The sequence below is a fragment of the Manis pentadactyla genome, chromosome 4, assembly GCF_030020395.1.
Source record: "Manis pentadactyla isolate mManPen7 chromosome 4, mManPen7.hap1, whole genome shotgun sequence".
NCBI classification, from domain to species: Eukaryota; Metazoa; Chordata; class Mammalia; order Pholidota; family Manidae; genus Manis; species Manis pentadactyla.
In genome coordinates, this window is record NC_080022.1 from 147016238 (window position 1) to 147034408 (window position 18171).

At 33.7% G+C, this 18171-nt stretch overlaps 1 protein-coding gene across 1 annotated transcript in view; it reads left to right on the forward strand.

The window, feature by feature from the left end:
* Nucleotides 1–18171, forward strand: part of LOC130683243 (serine/threonine-protein kinase TAO1-like) — a 126036-nt gene that overhangs the window by 60345 nt on the left and 47520 nt on the right. Inside the window, 5 exon segments of the mRNA XM_057499501.1 lie at nt 7747–7968; nt 13356–13427; nt 16000–16101; nt 17360–17405; nt 17972–18068. Of these exon segments, the coding sequence (XP_057355484.1) occupies nt 7837–7968; nt 13356–13427; nt 16000–16101; nt 17360–17405; nt 17972–18068 (449 nt within the window). The 5' untranslated portion in view covers nt 7747–7836.

Here is an 18171-nt window from a genome sequence, read left to right on the forward strand (position 1 = left end):
TTTCTCTAACTAGATTTTAAGACGGGAGCTTAGGTTATTCATTGGAGTTTTTTTCTACTATGGTTTAGTGCCTTAATTTCTGAGTAAGAATCCTGTAAACTTGATGTTATATTTTTATTTTCACACAATTCATATTATTTTCTCTTTTCCCTTGAAATATCTTTATTGACCCATGGGTTACATAGTAGTGTATGCAATTTCCAAACTTGAGGTTGTTTTGCTTTTGACTGTTTTGTTACTGATTTTAAGTTTATTACCCTCTTATCAGAAAATGTGTTGTATGAATTGAAATTTCTCACTTGTTAAGATTAGTTTTATGGCCCAAGGTATGATGTCACAGTGACTGTCATAATGCACACTTGAAAAGAATGCCCGTTGTGTTGTGGCCAGGTGACATACCTGAATGTCATTCGGTCCTGTTGGTTGGTGGTGTTGGTCTATGGTGGTGGTGTTCGAGTTACAGACTTTTCTCTTTTCAGTTGTATCAATTTTTCCTTCCTGTAATTTGAAGCTCTTTTGTCAGGTGAGTGTACATTTAGAATTTGATGAATGGACTCATAACATTTTGTAAGGTCCCTCTTTACTCCTTGTAATTTTCATAGCTCTGAAGCTCTGAATATTTTGTCTGGTATTAATATAGCCTTTAGCTTTCTTTTGTTTAATATTTCACATTTCCCTAATGGAGGTGAGATTCTCTTAGCTTTCCATCATCTGTGTCTTTGTCTCTCTCTCTCTCTCTCTCTCTCTCTCTCTCTCTCTCTCTCTCTCTCTACTTTTTTTGCTTTCATTCCACAAGACTTTTGCTTAGATAAAGGATTCTCTTCTGGGTTGGCAGTTCTTTTCTTTCCTCACTTGAAAGATATTATTCCACATTCTGTGGCCTCCATTGTATTTCATGAGAAATCTGTAATCATTCAAATTTTAGTTTATCTTTGATTTTCAGCATTATGACATGTTTAGGCCTTATCAGGCCTGACTGTTTGTTACTGATTTTGAGTTTAGGCCTTCTCAGACCTAAACTCTTTGAATTTGCTCTGTTTGGGACTTGCTGAGCGTCTTGAATCTCTAAATTTATGTTTCTGTCAAATCTGTGATCTTTTCTTCTTTTAGTAAGAATTGTTTTCTCTAAAATGATTAAATTTTCTTTTCCTTTATATAACTCCTATAATGTGAAATTTAGACAAATTGATACTGTCCCACAAGTTTCTAAGGATGTATTCATTTTCCCCAATGTTTTTTCCTCTCTTTTCCTCACTGTAGGTAATTTCTATTGCTTTATTATCTTCAAGTTTACAGACTCTTCTATCATCTCTGTTCAGTGGTTGAGCCCATGCAATTTCTTTTAATTATATTTTTCAGTCCTAAATTTTCCCATGTGGATCTTCTCTTATAGTTTGTATTTTTCTGCTAAGAACTTGTCTTTCCAGGTTTTTCAAGAGTGCTAACCAATAGTACATTTACTATGCTTATAACAGCTGCTTTAAACTCTTTGTATGATAATTCCAGCATGAGGCATCTCAAAATAAACATCTGTCCTTTCTTCCCCTTGATAATTTGTCACATTGTGCGGTTGTGTGTGTGTGTGTGTGTGTGTGTGTGTGTGTGTGTGTGTGTGTGTGTGAGTGTTGTTTGTTTCAGCATGTGGAGTAAAGTTTGAATTTTATTCTGGCCATTTGGATATGATATTGTCATTTCTGAGTCATGTTTGCATCTTCTCAAGAAGGTTGATTTGTTTTATTTCTTTACTTACTTACTTTTAATTTTCAGTAAGGTATGATTGATATACAACCTTATGAAGGTTTCACATGAAAAACCAATGTGGTTACTACATTTACCCATATTATCAAGTCCTCACCCATACCCCCATGCAGTCGCTGTCCATCAGGGCAGCAAGATGCCACAGATCCACTATGTGCCTTCTCTGTGGTACACTGTTCTCCCCGTGATCCCCCACGCCATGTGTACTAAACATAATACCCCTCAATCCCCTTCTCCCTCCCTCCCACCCGCCCTCCCACACCCCTCCCCTTTGGCAGCGTTCTTTCACTTGTACTCACTTTTGTTTCTCTGCAAAAAACTAGCTTTGATTTTCCTGATTTTGTCGTTTAGTTTCATTGATTTCTATTCTGTCTTTGGTATGTCCTTCTATATTTAGTTTTGGTTTTGTTTGCTTTTCTCTGACTAGATTTTAAGACGGGAGCTTAGATTATTCATTGGAGTTTTTTCCTACTATGGTTTAGTGCCTTAATTTCTGAGTAAGAATCCTGTAAACTTGATGTTATATTTTTATTTTCACACAATTCATATTATTTTCTCTTTTCCCTTGAAATATCTTTATTGACCCATGGGTTACTTAGATGTGTATGCAATTTCCAAACTTGAGGTTGTTTTGCTTTTGACTGTTTTGTTACTGATTTTAAGTTTATTACCCTCTTATCAGAAAATGTTTTGTATGAATTGAAATTTTTCACTTGTTAAGATTAGTTTTATGGCCCAAGGTATGATGTCACAGTGAATGTCATAATGCACACTTGAAAAGAATGCCCGTTGTGTTGTGGCCAGGTGACATACCTGAATGTCATTCGGTCCTGTTGGTTGGTGGTGTTGGTCTATGGTGGTGGTGTTCGAGTTACAGACTTTTCTCTTTTCAGTTGTATCAATTTTTCCTTCCTGTAATTTGAAGCTCTTTTGTCAGGTGAGTGTACATTTAGAATTTGATGAATGGACTCATAACATTATGTAAGGTCCCTCTTTACTCCTTGTAATTTTCATAGCTCTGAAGCTCTGAATATTTTGTCTGGTATTAATATAGCCTTTAGCTTTCTGTTGTTTAATATTTCACATTTCCCTAATGGAGGTCAAATTCTCTTAGCTTTCCATCATCTGTGTCTTTGTCTCTCTCTCTCTCTCTCTCTCTCTCTCTACTTTTTTTGCATTCATTCCACAGGACTTTTGCTTAGATAAAGGATTCTCCTCTGGGTTGGCAGTTCTTTTCTTTCCTCACTTTAAAGATATTATTCCACATTCTGTGGCCTCCATTGTATTTCATGAGAAATCTGTAATCATTCAAATTTTAGTTTATCTTTGGTTTTCAGCATTATGACATGTTTAGGCCTTATCAGGCCTGACTGTTTGTTACTGATTTTGAGTTTAGGCCTTCTCAGACCTAAACTCTTTGATTTTGCTCTGTTTGGGACTTGCTGAGCGTCTTGAATCTCTAAATTTATGTTTCTGTCAAATCTGTGATCTTTTCTTCTTTTAGTAAGAATTGTTTTCTCTAAAATAATTAAATTTTCTTTTCCTTTATATAACTCCTATAATGTGAAATTTAGACAAATTGATACTGTCCCACAAGTTTCTAAGGATGTATTCATTTTCTCCAATGTTTTTTCCTCTCTTTTCTTCAGTGTAGGTAATTTCTATTGCTTTATTATCTTCAAGTTTACAGACTCTTCTATCATCTCTGTTCAGTGGTTGAGCCCATGCAATTTCTTTTAATTATATTTTTCAGTCCTAAATTTTCCCATGTGGATCTTCTCTTATAGTTTGTATTTTTCTGCTAAGAACTTGCCTTTCCAGGTTTTTCAAGAGTGCTAACCAATAGCACATTTACTATGCTTATAACAGCTGCTTTAAAGTCTTTGTATATTTCCAGCATGAGGCATCTCAAAATAAACATCTGTCCTTTCTTCCCCTTGATAATTTGTCACATTGTGCGGTTGTGTGTGTGTGTGTGTGTGTGTGTGTGTGTGTTGTTTGTTTCAGCATGTGGAGTAAAGTTTGAATTTTATTCTGGCCATTTTGAATATGATATTGTCATTTCTGAGTCCTGTTTGCGTCTTCTCAAGAAGGTTGATTTGTTTCATTTGTTTACTTACTTACTTTTAATTTTCAGTAAGGTATGATTGATATACAACCTTATGAAGGTTTCACATGAAAAACCAATGTGGTTACTACATTTACCCATATTATCAAGTCCTCACCCATACCCCCATGCAGTCGCTGTCCATCAGGGCAGCAAGATGCCACAGATCCACTATGTGCCTTCTCTGTGGTACACTGTTCTCCCCGTGATCCCCCACGCCATGTGTACTAAACATAATACCCCTCTGTCCCCTTCTCCCTTCCCCTCACACCCCTCTGCTTCGGTAACCACTAGTTCCTTCTTGGACTCTCTGATTCTGCTACTATTTTGTTCCTTCTGTTTTGCTTCACTGTTATCCTCCACAAATGAGGGAAATCATTTTTCATTTGTCTTTCTCCGCCTGGCTTATTTCACTTAGCATAATGTCTTCCATCTCCATCCATGTTGCCTAAATGGTACGATTCATTTCTTATGGCTAAGTAGTATTGCATTGTATATATGTACCCCATCTTCTTTATCCATTCATCTACGGATGGACACTTAGGTTGCTTCAATATCCTCGGTATTGTAAAAAAGTGCTGCGATAAACTTAGGGGTGCATATGTCTTTTTCAATCTGAGAACTTGCATTCTTTGGGTAAACTCCAAGGAGTGGATTCCCGCGTCAAATGGTATTTCTATTTTTAGTTTTTTGAAGAACCTCCATATTGCTTTCCATAATGGTTGAACTAGCTTTCATTCAACCAGCAGTGTACGAGGGCTCCCCTTTCTCTGCATCCTCACCAGCATTTATTGTTCTTAGTATTTTCAATGCTAGCCATTCTTACTGGTGTTAGTCCAATCATGATTTGTTTGTTTTAGATGACATGTTCTGTCTCACTTTCTGTATGTGGTGCTTCTAATACTAGTTCTGTTTTCAAAACTTTCCGAGCTCTTTGCATTTGCCCTGTGCTATGTCTCTCAGTGATAGCCTAGGACTTAGGCAGTAGTATATGTCATCCATTATTAGTTCTCTTTCTCATAGTCTTTGCTATACTTTCAGAGTCTATTTTCAACAAACGCAAGTTGTTATTTGTATTACTTCATACCCAGAATGGGGTTGTCTTTTCCAGTTGTTTTCTTCTCCATGATTTCCTCCATAATCTTCAGTTTCCAGTGGCCTTTTCCCAGTTACTTTGATCAGAAAGACACAGACGCGTTTAGACTTCTGCCTTGTACAGCTCCCCCATAACTGGGACTGTTCTTGCTTAAAGTGCAGAAGGAAGAGAGAAAATGAGAAAAAACACAATGACAGTTCCCCTCATCCTTTGTGAATGACAGAGACCCTGTTTCCTAGCTTTCCTGGCCTGAGAGTGAGGTTTTTCTCACAGGGCTGTTCTGTTCCTTTGGCACTGCATGTCTGTGGCTCAGAAAAAAAGAAAAGGGGAAAAACGGCATATTTCCTCACAACCTGAAGATCACAGGGTCCCCTTTGGGACAGAAGAGCAGGATTCCTTTTAAGGGTTTTCTTGTCATCAGCACTATCAAAATAGTTACTCAGGCAACTCTTTGGTCAAAGCCAGGAGATAGAGGAAAGCGGAATCAGAAAACTCATGACCACACCCATTATATTTCAGGTTTTGACTTCTCTGTCCAATTGTTTATATTACCTGCTTATGGAATATTGATATCCTTTGGCCATTTATATATTGTTGGATTCGGTACTTTGTGAATGATTTGAATGATATGTATATATAGTTGAGGAATATTAACCCTTAATGTGGATGTTTCTGTTGTTGTGTTTGACTCAAATTTTTTGACATAGAAATTTTTTAATGAGTTAGTCTTTTGTGGATTAAAAAAATTTGCTAAAAGGTGTTTGGATAGTCTCCTAATCAGAGTTTGTGTTGTAGTTTTAAAAACATTCTATTTTATTTTTCTCAAATTTGAGCAAAATTTCTTAAATTTCTTTTAAGGGGCTGTAGGAAGAAGAATTAAGTAATCATTTAGTCCAACAAATATCTGTATATTAACTGTAAGAGGTAGTGTGTAGGATGTACAAAGGTAATGTAAAGATGAATGAGTCACACTGTGCCTACTTGTCTAAAGCAGAGGGATACTTGTGGTGTAGTAAATGCTGAAGGATGTTTTGGAGCATGAAGGGACAGTGACCAGCTCGTCCTACTGAAATTAAAACTTCACAAACATTACCTTTAATCTAAATTTTGAAAGATTTTGAATGGGAGTTTCTTAGGCACATAGAAAAGAGGATGCAAATCATTCAGGTACTTACAAATTTTTATGTAAAATAATGCTTGTAATAAAGGTACTATAATTTGATAATTCAGAGTTCTTAAATAAGCTCTTAAGTAACATAGAAGGCTTTTTGTTTGTCACAGGTATATTAATCGAATAGTAAGAGTTTATATAGAATTTATTTCAGTCTCCTCATTTTAGAAGTGATAAGTTAAGTGACTTTCCTGTGGTCACATATTCTTGGAAGAATTGTAATTGAAGCTCTGTTCCAGGGAACTAACTTCCAGAGCAGAGAGATTGGTAAAAGTGTAGAATATGGGGCAGCTTTGAAAATATGTTAGAAAAGGAATACAAACTAATGATTTGAGTTTTTACTGCAATGTAGTATTAATTTAGGGAGGAGCAAAAGATATGTAAATATGTTTTATGTAGTTAGAAGTTTAATAGCAAGCATTATAATTGGTTCAGTTGACTTCACTAAAAATGAGACAGACTTAAGAATTTTTCTTTAGTTTAAAAAATTTCTGAAATTTAAAAAAATTTTAAACATTTAAAAATTTAAAAAATATGCTTTGGACATGGAAAAAACTGGCTAGAGCTTTATTTTCCCTTATGAGTTTAATGAAATCAATTTTGGAGTTTTTCATTTTAATTGGTACATTTAAGGAGGTCATGATAACTAACATTTAATGTACTGCTCGTTGTTCCTGAGTACTAGTCTGTACTTAACATTTATCAATTCATTTAACCCTCACAGCTACCCTAGGAGGTAGGTTATTTCTTTCATTTTATAGATTTGGAAAATGAGGCTACCCAAATTCATAGCTGGTAAATAATTGTTGCCAGAATTCCTATGTAAGCAGTGTCATTCTAGAACCAGGTTCTGAAGCCTCTCATTTATGGCAGTCATTTTTAAAATTTGGTAATCTGATATAAAGGAACTGCTATCAGAACCACCAGGAATTCTGTAGTGTATCTACTTATGTAAGGAAGCAGATTTGATGAGGCCATATTTTAATGTGAATCAGGTTATGAAGGAAACAGTTATCTGTCTATGTTAAATTCATTATTTTCTCGCATTTCAGTTTTCTTAGGAATGTCTGTGTTAAAGTTGATTAAACACTGCCATGTGGTATCTGAAAGGAAAAGAAATCTTACTGATTTAATTTACCAAATTAAATCTATTGCCTTATTTTCTTGCATTTGAAGGTCATTAATAGGTGGGAATCTTCCTGTTGTCAGAAACATATTATGGGTACATTTTGAGTTGTTGGGCATGTTTTTAATGGTCTTCCTACTATATTTACCTCTTTTGCTGATGAGCTTATTGCATCAGAGTTAGATAAATCTTTAAGTACTGATACAGAAAGCCTTCCAGGACATAAAGATTTATCTAAGTTTTAGAAGTGTATGTATAGTATGTACTTACATACTATGTATAGTGGGAATCTTTTTTTTTTTAAAGCAGCGTAGGTGATTGTGATGATGAGCCGGGTTTAAGACTCCTGCCCTAGTAGGCAACACTTCTTTTCAGTGAAATTCCACGTCTAAGATAATTTTATATATGTAGTCAGAAAATGATGTTATACTAATTATTCTTAGCAACTTTTGCTTTTCCTTTTTTCTTTTCTTATTTCTCTACAATAGTTTATGCCAAAGTGGCTTCATTCATACGGATGAACCAAGGATTGGGCTAGCGCTATACCATTAGAATCAGACAGCTGATTGCCCAGCAGGATGCTGTCAACTATCCCAACAGAGGGCCTGAAGGACCCTGAAACTGCAGAACTCTTCTTCAAAGAAGATCCAGAGAAGCACTTCACAGATCTCAGAGAAGTTGGCCATGGGAGCTTTGGAGCAGTGTACTCTGTAAGTGTTAAAGGCTTAATGTCAGTGACCAGCGTTTATTTAATATCCAGTCCTGGAAGAGCAAAAATCTGTAATACAAAGAGATATAGGCAATAGTCTATTTTACAGTCACTTGCATTAGGTGTATATGAAAAGATCATTTTATTTATTGAGCTTCTTAGATTATTGAAAAAAATGGGAAAGATATTCTGCTTTAATTTCCATGTTGTTTACACTACTTTAGCAGTTTTATGACTTACATTGCTATTGATTCAAATATTGCAAAATACTGACTTACGTAAAGTCCCGTACACACATTTCATTATTATTCATTCATTATTTCTTCCTATTAAGACTGCTTTTTTTCCCTCAGCAACAAGTTTTGTATAGATGTTTAATATTTTGGTAGTATTACAGATTTAGCTTTTTTAGTTTTAATGGGTACCTTAAGAATAAAACAACAATTTGAAATATTATTTCCTTAGAGAAAATGTGTTCCAAATTTGTAACAATTTGAACTTTTTATTTATTTCCCATTTGTAAATTAGAGGTAAAAATAAGGTAGTAGAAATCCCCTCTGTAATCTTCCTACCCAAGGAGAGCTGCTGTTAAAATTTAGATAAACATCCTTCAGAATATTTTTGTGTACACATGCTTTATGTGTGTGTGTGGTGTAGGTTATGTTTGTTGATTTCTGAGTTGGACACAGAATAAGGGAAGAGGCACTCAGAAACAGGTATTTCATAAACAACCTTTTTTCTGTGCTACAGTTTTGTCTGAATGTACACTTCTCCTGTTGTTCTCCTTAATACTAATGTGGAGAAATATAGAATAATAAAGGAAAAAAATATATAGACTCTTAGAAATGGGCCCAATAAGAGAACCCTGTTGAAAAAATCCCTGTCATGTAGCCCTTCAATGTGTGTCAGTAGTGTTTTTAAATTGACTTACTTTATTAAGTATAATTTGTATACAGTAAATACAGATATATTAAATGTATAAGTCGATGAAATTAGACAAGTTATATGCCATACAACAACAATTCAAGATACAGAATAGTGATACTGTGGGTACTAGAAAGAAGTAGATAGAGGACACAATGATAACTTGTTTTACCTCTTTTGATAATAAATATTCTATATAGTTAAAAGTTAAAATTAAGTCATTATGTATGGGGGGAGTCATGAAAAGGTAAGCAGGAACTATGAATCCAACTGTATTTGGGCTATAACCACATTGGAGTAAAAACCAAAACTAATATGAGTAACTTTCATACACAGTATTTTAACTTTATACCCTCTGTCTCCTTGGGAAGAGGAAACTGCAAGAAAATCTTGAACTCTTCTCAGTAAATTTGTTTCATATTGGTATGGGTATGACAGTTCTGAAACTGTGTGATTCAAGATTGAGCAGTGAGTAATTTTGATGTCATTTGGAGTCAGATCCTAACTGAAAGAATGATAGAAATAGGAAATTGGCAAAAGTAAGGAAGAACCATGTGGGACTAGACAGGTATTGGATAGGAATTTGTGGCATTAATATGAACTAATTGTATGACATATATATTTCCTAGCTCTCTCTTCTGTAAGATTCTAGTTGCATTGATATCCCAGTAGCAACAAGCACACTTAGCACTCAGATCTTGAATTCCTCACTACATGGATCAAGAGCTCTTGGAGTAATGGTTCATTCTATTGTGGGGACAAGGATCATTAAAGATAAGCTCTAGAATATCTTGTACCAGAAGGTTAAAAAGTGCTTTAAAAAAAAGGGGGCCCTTTCAAGAGGATGCTAGAACCAGCTTGAAGGTGCTCCCACTGGCCAGATCTGGAACAATTTGAGCATCAACATAAACATCTATTGATTATAACCCATTGAATAAAATAGGAATTCCTAATTTCCATGATAGATGAAGGATGGATAGATAGTTGGAAAGGGAGGGCTTTTCTTTATAATAGAATGCTGACTGATACATGTGAAGGGAATGGTAGAGTTGGGAAAAACCAGCATTTTGAAGATTGCAGCAATCATTGCAAAGATTGTTTTGGGTAGAATCTTCAGTGGTTGCTAAACCTCGGGGGAAAGTTTGATGAGCAGGGTATTTATATAGTTTAAAAGTATCTCTGCACGGATTGCTTGTTAGATACAAAGTAGGAAACAGGGGTATAACTATATACATTGGAAAGAAACAGTCAAATACCTTGAGTGGGTAATGAAAATTAGTAACCAGTGATGAACAGACATTGTATGTGTCCAGATATGATACCCTGAAAAGGATACAATATAACTCGTGTAGTATTTCAGCCAGAGATGTGTAACCAGAATCTAATCTTGTAAAAGCTTCAGACAAACACAAATTTAGTAAGGTAAGTGCTGCTGTGTAGTCTCAGCAACTGCCAGTGTTATAAAAGACAAGGAAGGGTTGAGCAAATTGTTCCAGATTAGAGGAGATGTATAAAACATGATGAGTAAGCACAATTTGTAATCCTGAAGGGAGAGAGAAACATGACTGTGGACATTAAATATTTTTCTGTGGGTTTTTTTTTTGTGTGTGTGTGTGTGATAGGCAAAAGTAATCTCATCTTAATCTGATTTAATTTTAATGTAATCTAATGAGTTTGGATTTTAATAAATTACCATGACTTTAATGTACTGTTTTAAAGTAAGACTAGATTTGCAGATTTTGCAATAATAGTAAAGTTTTACCCTATAATCTTCACCCAAATCCTTTAAAGTTTATAAGTTTCATAAGCACAGCACCTTAATCAAAACTAAGAAATCAACATTGATACACGGATACTATTAACTAAACTACATACTTTATTCAGATTTTCCCAGTCTGTGTGCTCTTTTCTGTTCTGGAATCTACTCCAGGATACTACACTGCATTCAGTATACCCACTTTTGAACTTTATCTTGTGCTAATTAGAAAGGTAGCTCTTTAGCAAAACAATGAAATTGGACCCTTACCTCTTACCATATATGAACATTAAATTGTATCAAAGACCTAAATATAACAGTTACAACTATAAAACTCTTAGGGTAAAACTGCATGACCTTGGTTTTGTCAAAGGATTCTCAGAAATGACAATAAAAGCATGAACAAAAGAAAAACATAGGTATTGGATTTGATCAAAATGTAAAACTTCTATGCTTCAAAACAGTGCAAAGACAACCAACAGAATAAGAGAAATTATTTGAAATCATATGTCTGCTAAGGGACTTGTGTCTAGAACATATAAAGAACTCTTACAACTCAATAATAAAAAGGCAACCCAATTTTTAAATGTGCAAAGGATCTGAATTGACATTTCTCCAAAGATGTACAAATGACCAAAAAGCACATGAAAAGATGCTCAACATTCACTTGTCACAAGTCTTGAAAAATTATACTAAGTGAAAGAAGCCAGTCACAAAAGACTGTATATTATATGGTTCCAAAGTGTACAGAATGGGCAAATCTCCAGAGACACAGAAAGTAGGTTAGTTGTTCCTTAGGGCTGAAGGGGTGAGGAAAAGGGATAGGAGAGTGATAGCTAAAGGGTGTGGGGTTTTGTTTCTTTTTTTTTTAATTGGGAAAAAATTTGAGGTAAGATACACATAATATAAAATTTACCATTTTAATCATTTTTAAATGAAACAATTTGGAGCTTCTTTTTGAGGTAATGAACGTTCTAAAATTGTAGTTATCAGTAAATTGCATGTATCTGTCATATCAATCAGTATTGCCCTGTATCTGTCAGTGTACTAAAAGCTATAGAATTACACACATTCAAATGGGTGAAATGTGTGGTATGTAAATTGTATCTCATTAAAACTGTTAGAAAAGAATATAGCTGGTTAGACCTATTGACTAAAATCAAGGGACTCACAAATAGATGAGTAGAGAACATTTTGGAAAAATAAATTCATATTCAAGATTTTATGCGGATAGATCCACCTCAGCCATTATGGTAAGTGGTGCATGTTTTCATTAACCAGTCTGCCAGTAATTGAAATTGGAATGTCATTAGTTGTTCCCAGAACCCACTTAAAAATATATATATATATATTTTAAGGAACTCTATTTAGGTGTAATTGACATATGTGCTTGTGTAATTTTTTAACAGTTTTTTTGAGATTTAAATTCCATACTCTAAGTCCACCAATTTTAAGTGTGCATTGCATAGATTTTTAGTAAGTTAGAATTTTGTAGCTATCACCATAATCTAATTTTAAATTTAAAACATTTTATCTTTGGGAATTCATTAAAGACTGAATTGAAGATGAATTCTTCCACAGATGACTAGAGATTATTAACCCTTTTTACTGAACTCATTTGAAATATTTTGCAGCTATCCTCTTGTGCCCTCTTTATATATAATCTTTTTTTTTTAAACATGTAATGAGAACTTGGCTCTTAGTTTCTAAAGAGTTAACTTTTATGTTTCTGTTATGCTTTTATTTTTTTATCAAAATTTCCAGAACAGTGGTAAATACTAATTGTGGTAGCATTTTAGCTGTCTTGTCGTAATTCTAGTTAATAGTTTATCATGTTGAGGAATTACCTTTCCCGTGTGGGTTTTCTAAGAGTTTGGTCTTCCCTGCATTGAATACATTTGGAGTTGGGCCTTTTCGGCATTTTCAGCATTTATTAAGCATTTACATATATAAGTATATATTTTTCCCCTTTGATTTGTAAAAACATATGGCAAATTCTGAAATGTTTTCCTGTATCAAAATTTTGCATTTCTGTGGTAATGTATTTTTCCAAGTGAAATATTGTTTTAATGCCCTGTAATATTTGATTTTAAAATTTTATTTTGAGTTCCCTTGTCTAAATTTATAAGTCAAATTGGTACCTAAGTTTCTATTTTGTGCTGCTGGTGAGGGTTTAGTTGCTGGGTTAGACTGCCTCCATAAAATTAATGGGATAGCTTTCCTTTTTTCTCCCCTTTTATCCTGGGAAGTTCCCTGGTGAAACTTTTCCACTCACAACTATTTTAAAGACGATTAGTATTCTTTTCAGTCTGCCACCACTGTTTTACTCAAATGTTCTTCTCTAGATCAATTTTAGTAGTTCTTTCCTAGAGAATTGTCCATTTCATTGAAATTTTGAAGTTTATAGGCCTAGCATAGACTTGTATGTACTAGTCATTTTTTTGTTTGTTGACAGTTCTATTCAACTTTCTATATTTTTCCTCTCAACTAGCTCATTCAAAGATGAACATTCATTATTTTTATTTCTAAAGTACCAGCTCCTTGATAATTTGATGTTTTTTGTATCTATTGAGTTATTTTTTAATGTTCTTTAAAAGCAGTTTTGATATCTTTTTTGACATGGTAGTTTATAAATACTTTTATTCTCCGAGAAATGATTTCCCAGATTTAATCTGATAATTTTTACAATGCTCTTCTGTCTTTTTTAGGCACGAGATGTGCGCACCAATGAAGTGGTGGCTATCAAGAAATTATCTTATACTGGAATGCAGTCTACGAAGGTAGGTGAAATATATGTGTTTGTATTGGCATGTTAAAGAACCCATACCGTTTTAAATTGGGGATAGGTGGGAATTTTTTCAAAAAATGTTGAAAAATATACAAATATTAAGTGTATATCTCAGTGAATTTTCTTCCACAGACTCAGTGTGCCCATTTAAATTGTACCTAGAGCTGTAAACATTCCTGACATTCCAGAAACCTCCCAACTGTGTCCCTTACTTTTAATTGTTTTAGATATGTGCTGCTGACACGAGTTTAATTTTTTAAATTGTTGTTTAGCAGTTTATTCTATAGTAGAGGGATTATCATGTCTAAGAAAGTAAACTAGAATAAGGTACATTTGACAGTAAGTATACTGGATATAAATTTTTAATGGTAGAGAAATTATCTAATGGCTGTTTCAAATAATCATCAGGCAGCATATATCTAGTCTGAAAAATAAGGCAGTGGTAATAATCTGAAAAATAAAATGATTGATACTGTATTGCATGTACTTTTGTTCTTCAGTATTCTGATTAGTTCTTAATTGCATAAGTTTATAAAATGTCTACTTCCTAAGTGTTATCTGTTTCTTGAATTCTTCAAAAATTTAATTATTTTTAATTGTGGTAAAGTACACAAAACAAATTTACCAACCATCTTAATCACTTTAAGTGTAAGTTCAGTGGCGTTAAGGACATTCACATTGCTGTGCAACCAACACCACCATCCATCTGCAGAACTCTTTCATTTTGCAAAAGTGATATTCTACCCCCATCAAACAATAACTCCTCATTCCCTCTCCCCGCAGCCCCTGGAAATCACCTTTCTACTTTCTCTCTCTCTGAATTTGACTCCTTTAGCTATCTCATGTAATTGAAATTATGCACTATTTGTCCTTTTGTGACGGCTTGTTTCACTTAATATAGTGCACTCAAAGTTCATCCATGTTGTTGTGTTTGTTTGTGACTGTGTGTGTGTCTTTGTAAAAACACCACATTTTGTCCATCCATCATCTGTAAACGGACCCTTAGTTGCTTCTGCCCCTTGGTTATTGTGCATAATGCTGCTGTGAGCATAGGTACACAGATATTTCTTTGAGTCCCTGCTTTTACTTAATATCTCAGGGTATTGCTGGATCAGTCTTTAATTTTTAAAGGTTTTGGTTTTGTATATTTCTGGAATCCCTATTTTGTGGTCAATCTTGTTTTTTGTGATAATCACACTTATGGGGTTGATAACACTGTTGTGATTGATCACTGTTCCATTATGTTGATACCTAAAAAAACTCTTAATAATTTCTAAAACCCCTTTAAAAAGTCCATTTTTTACAAGTTTACTGTAATTTTATTTGCCATTCCATAGCATAACTTTAAAACTAGCTTTCCTAGCCAACTTGTGTTGGAGTCTGTTTAATTAGTCACACCTAGAACAAAAAGTTTCACCTAGGGCAGCATCTTCTCTCATCTAATATTGTATCCTTCCTGGAAGTGTTTTTTACATTGAAGAATACATGTTTTAATTTTGTTTTGTTTTGTTTTGAGAGTTTGCCTCCCAGATCATTCAAATTTGAAATGTAAAGCCCATGAAACACTTTTTAAACTTAGCATCTTCCAGCTTACACATTTTACACTGTGAATATCTTCTGCTCTATTTTGTTGAGGGCTTATGAAATAACATAGGAGATATAGGATCTTAAATTCTAGTACAAAACATTTCTTAAAGTTCTGTATTCTAGTTCCCCTACCTTTAGAAATAGGATACAAGTGAGTGGTAAAGCTTGGAAAAGCTGAAACAAGAACAAAATACAGATTCCAAGTTCCCATCCCACATCTACTAAGCTTCTAGAGTCTCTGGGTATGGGCCCAAGTACCTGTATTTTCAGAGTTCCCTGATTGCTTCTTAGAAGTAACTATAGTTAGGATATGGCCTAAGTTTCTGAAGTTGTCATAGAGCAGCTTTAATTGCTGAAGGTTCATCTGTTATTTACTAGTAGGCATCAATGGGAAGGCTGTTCGTAAAATCCTGTAGGAAAATGTTTTCATGCTGCTTGGTTTTTCTGGGAACTTCCCTCTGTTATAACCTAAGTGTTCACTAGCATTTTAGAATATGTGCAAGGAATTTAGGTAATTACTTGATTTGAGTTTAAACAGCAGGAAAAACTTAACATTTGGTAGACAATATAAGCCAAAAACACAAAAGCTGAACTTAAGGTATGTAAATTATGCAACAATAAAGCTGCACCAAAGAAGGGAGAGGTTGAACTTTTGAAGAAAAACCACTAAATATAGTATATAGTTTTCAACAGGCTTAGTGTGTGGTTGTAAAATTTTGATAAGACTCATTGGTAATAAATTTTATGAGAATAAAAATATGTCCTACCTGGAATGAATTTTATGTAATTGAGTTGTAAACTATACGGATGTAAGTTCTTTAAAATGTATTAGTTTGACATTTAAATATTACAAATGAAACAAAGTTGTATGTTCTTATTAACATATTGATCTAATAATTACTTTTTTACTTGTATAGCTTTCTAAGGAAAAGGAACTGTTCCTAATTATTTCCTGTATTCTTTTTTTCTCCCCATAGAAATGGCAGGACATTATTAAGGAAGTCAGGTTTCTACAAATATTAAAACATCCCAACATTATAGAATACAAAGGCTGCTATTTAAGTGAGCACACAGCATGGGTAGGTATCTGTTCTCCCCTTGCTGTAATTTTAGTAGATTTAGTTTATAATTAATTCAAAAATGTCTCAAAATAGTTGTGTAAAGCCATGCACAAGCACCTTGAAATGTTAGTTCATACCGAGAAAGGAGGAGCAGCTTTTCCTGGAACTCTTGGGCAGTAGGAGATAATAGAACTTTTGCCAGTTTACTTCAGAGATTCACCTGATCATTACGTGCATGGGAAAATGTTCTGATGTATGTTAGCGGTATCATTCTTCAAATGCTTTATCAGACATTTGTTGAGAACAATCCTATCACTCAAGGATGAAAATCAGCATATATTTTTGACATAAATGTATTGTAAACTATTTAACCACAAGGATCTTGTGTGGAATATTGGTGGTGAATCCTGAAGGAATCTGAACTGATTGTGATTCTTTGGCTGAATGATCCTAAAGGTAGAAAATTGAGACATTTTATTGTAGAAAATGGAAATTAATTTTGCCCCATTGTTAAAACTAAGATAAGGTAGTAATCTTAGAACAGTATAGGCATAGTAATTATGTCTTTTAAGAGGAACGATAAATTTTCTTTCAACAGGAATGACCTTTTACTTTTAATAAGCTATTGCTGATTATCATTTTAATATACTGAACTTAGATTTAGATTTGTAATGTTTGGTTTAATTTAGTGGTGATGGTACTCCAAAATTTGAGGCTGTGGTTAAAGAAAAAACAGTGGCCGACAGGGTAGACTGCCTCCCTGTCTTTCAGGTTTCTCCATCTGTAAAACAAGGATGATAATAGGGTCTACTTCCAAATGTGGTTATGAGGATTAAATTAGTTAATATATATAAAATACCTTGCACATAAGAGGTGCTCTGTGTTGGCTTTATAGGAAAGATTTAAACTGTAACCTAAACTTTGTATATATAGTACCAGAGGATAATTTTCTGTTTCCTAACAATACCAGTATTGCTACTATAGGTTAATATTAATAGAATATGTATATTCCTTTATAGCTTTGGTTGGTAATTATGTGAAACACACATCTGCAAGCAGTTCTGTGTTGGCATTATAAAAGATTAATGTAGTATTGGCTTAACTTCATGTATGCATTTAACAAGTTCCAAAAATGTGTAATTAAAGGTAATTGATAACTAGAGTTTGTTACTTCAAAGTGTCTTCTCGATCTCCTTGGTGAATTTGTTTTATCTCATATAGAATCTTTTAGTTTTAATAGTGTATTTTAATGTCTTTATCATTTTTTCCCATGTAGCTTGTAATGGAATATTGTATAAGATCTGTTTCAGATTTCCTGAAAGGTAAGTTTCCTTTATTTATTAAGAAAAGAGAAATATTAGTATAATAAAATGAGAATTTGTGCAGTAAGAGATTTTTTTAATAATGTTAAAACTCTTCAGGAAGAGTGAAAACCTTTGTCTTTTCTAGAGTCTCAGCGTGGTGTGCACTGTCCTCATTAAATATTATGTTTCAGCATACAGATGAGTTTTCGTTCATTATGATTTAACAGGCATTTTTCTGCATTCTTTATCATTAAATTTGATTTGTTCCTTCTGTTCAGAATGAAGATATGTAGGAATATAAAAAGGGAAAGCTTCTCTTTCATTGTTTTTATAATCACAAAATAATTGTTAAATGTTGTTTGTTAACTTTGAGGAAAATTGCCTGTGAACTATAACAAATAGGCACAACTGCACACTTGTTATAAAGTTAAACTGCCTTGTTTTATTATCTTGGAAAGCAAAAAGTTCCTTCTTGCTAAATGTTAGTTTTTAAAGATTTCCCCATATATTAGATATGTGTATATATATTTTTAAATAGAAATGTTCTATAGAATAATCATTTTTAAATGAATTCTTATTTTAAGTTCACAAAAAGCCATTACAAGAAATGGAAATAGCAGCAATTACACATGGTGCTCTCCAGGGCTTAGCCTACTTACATTTTCATGCCATGATCCATAGGTAAGTACTTTAAAAATGATCATATGTCAATAAGCAAATGGCTTATTGAATTTATCAGACCTAGAATTTATTAATCCTGAAAGCTTTATTTATTTTAGGTAAA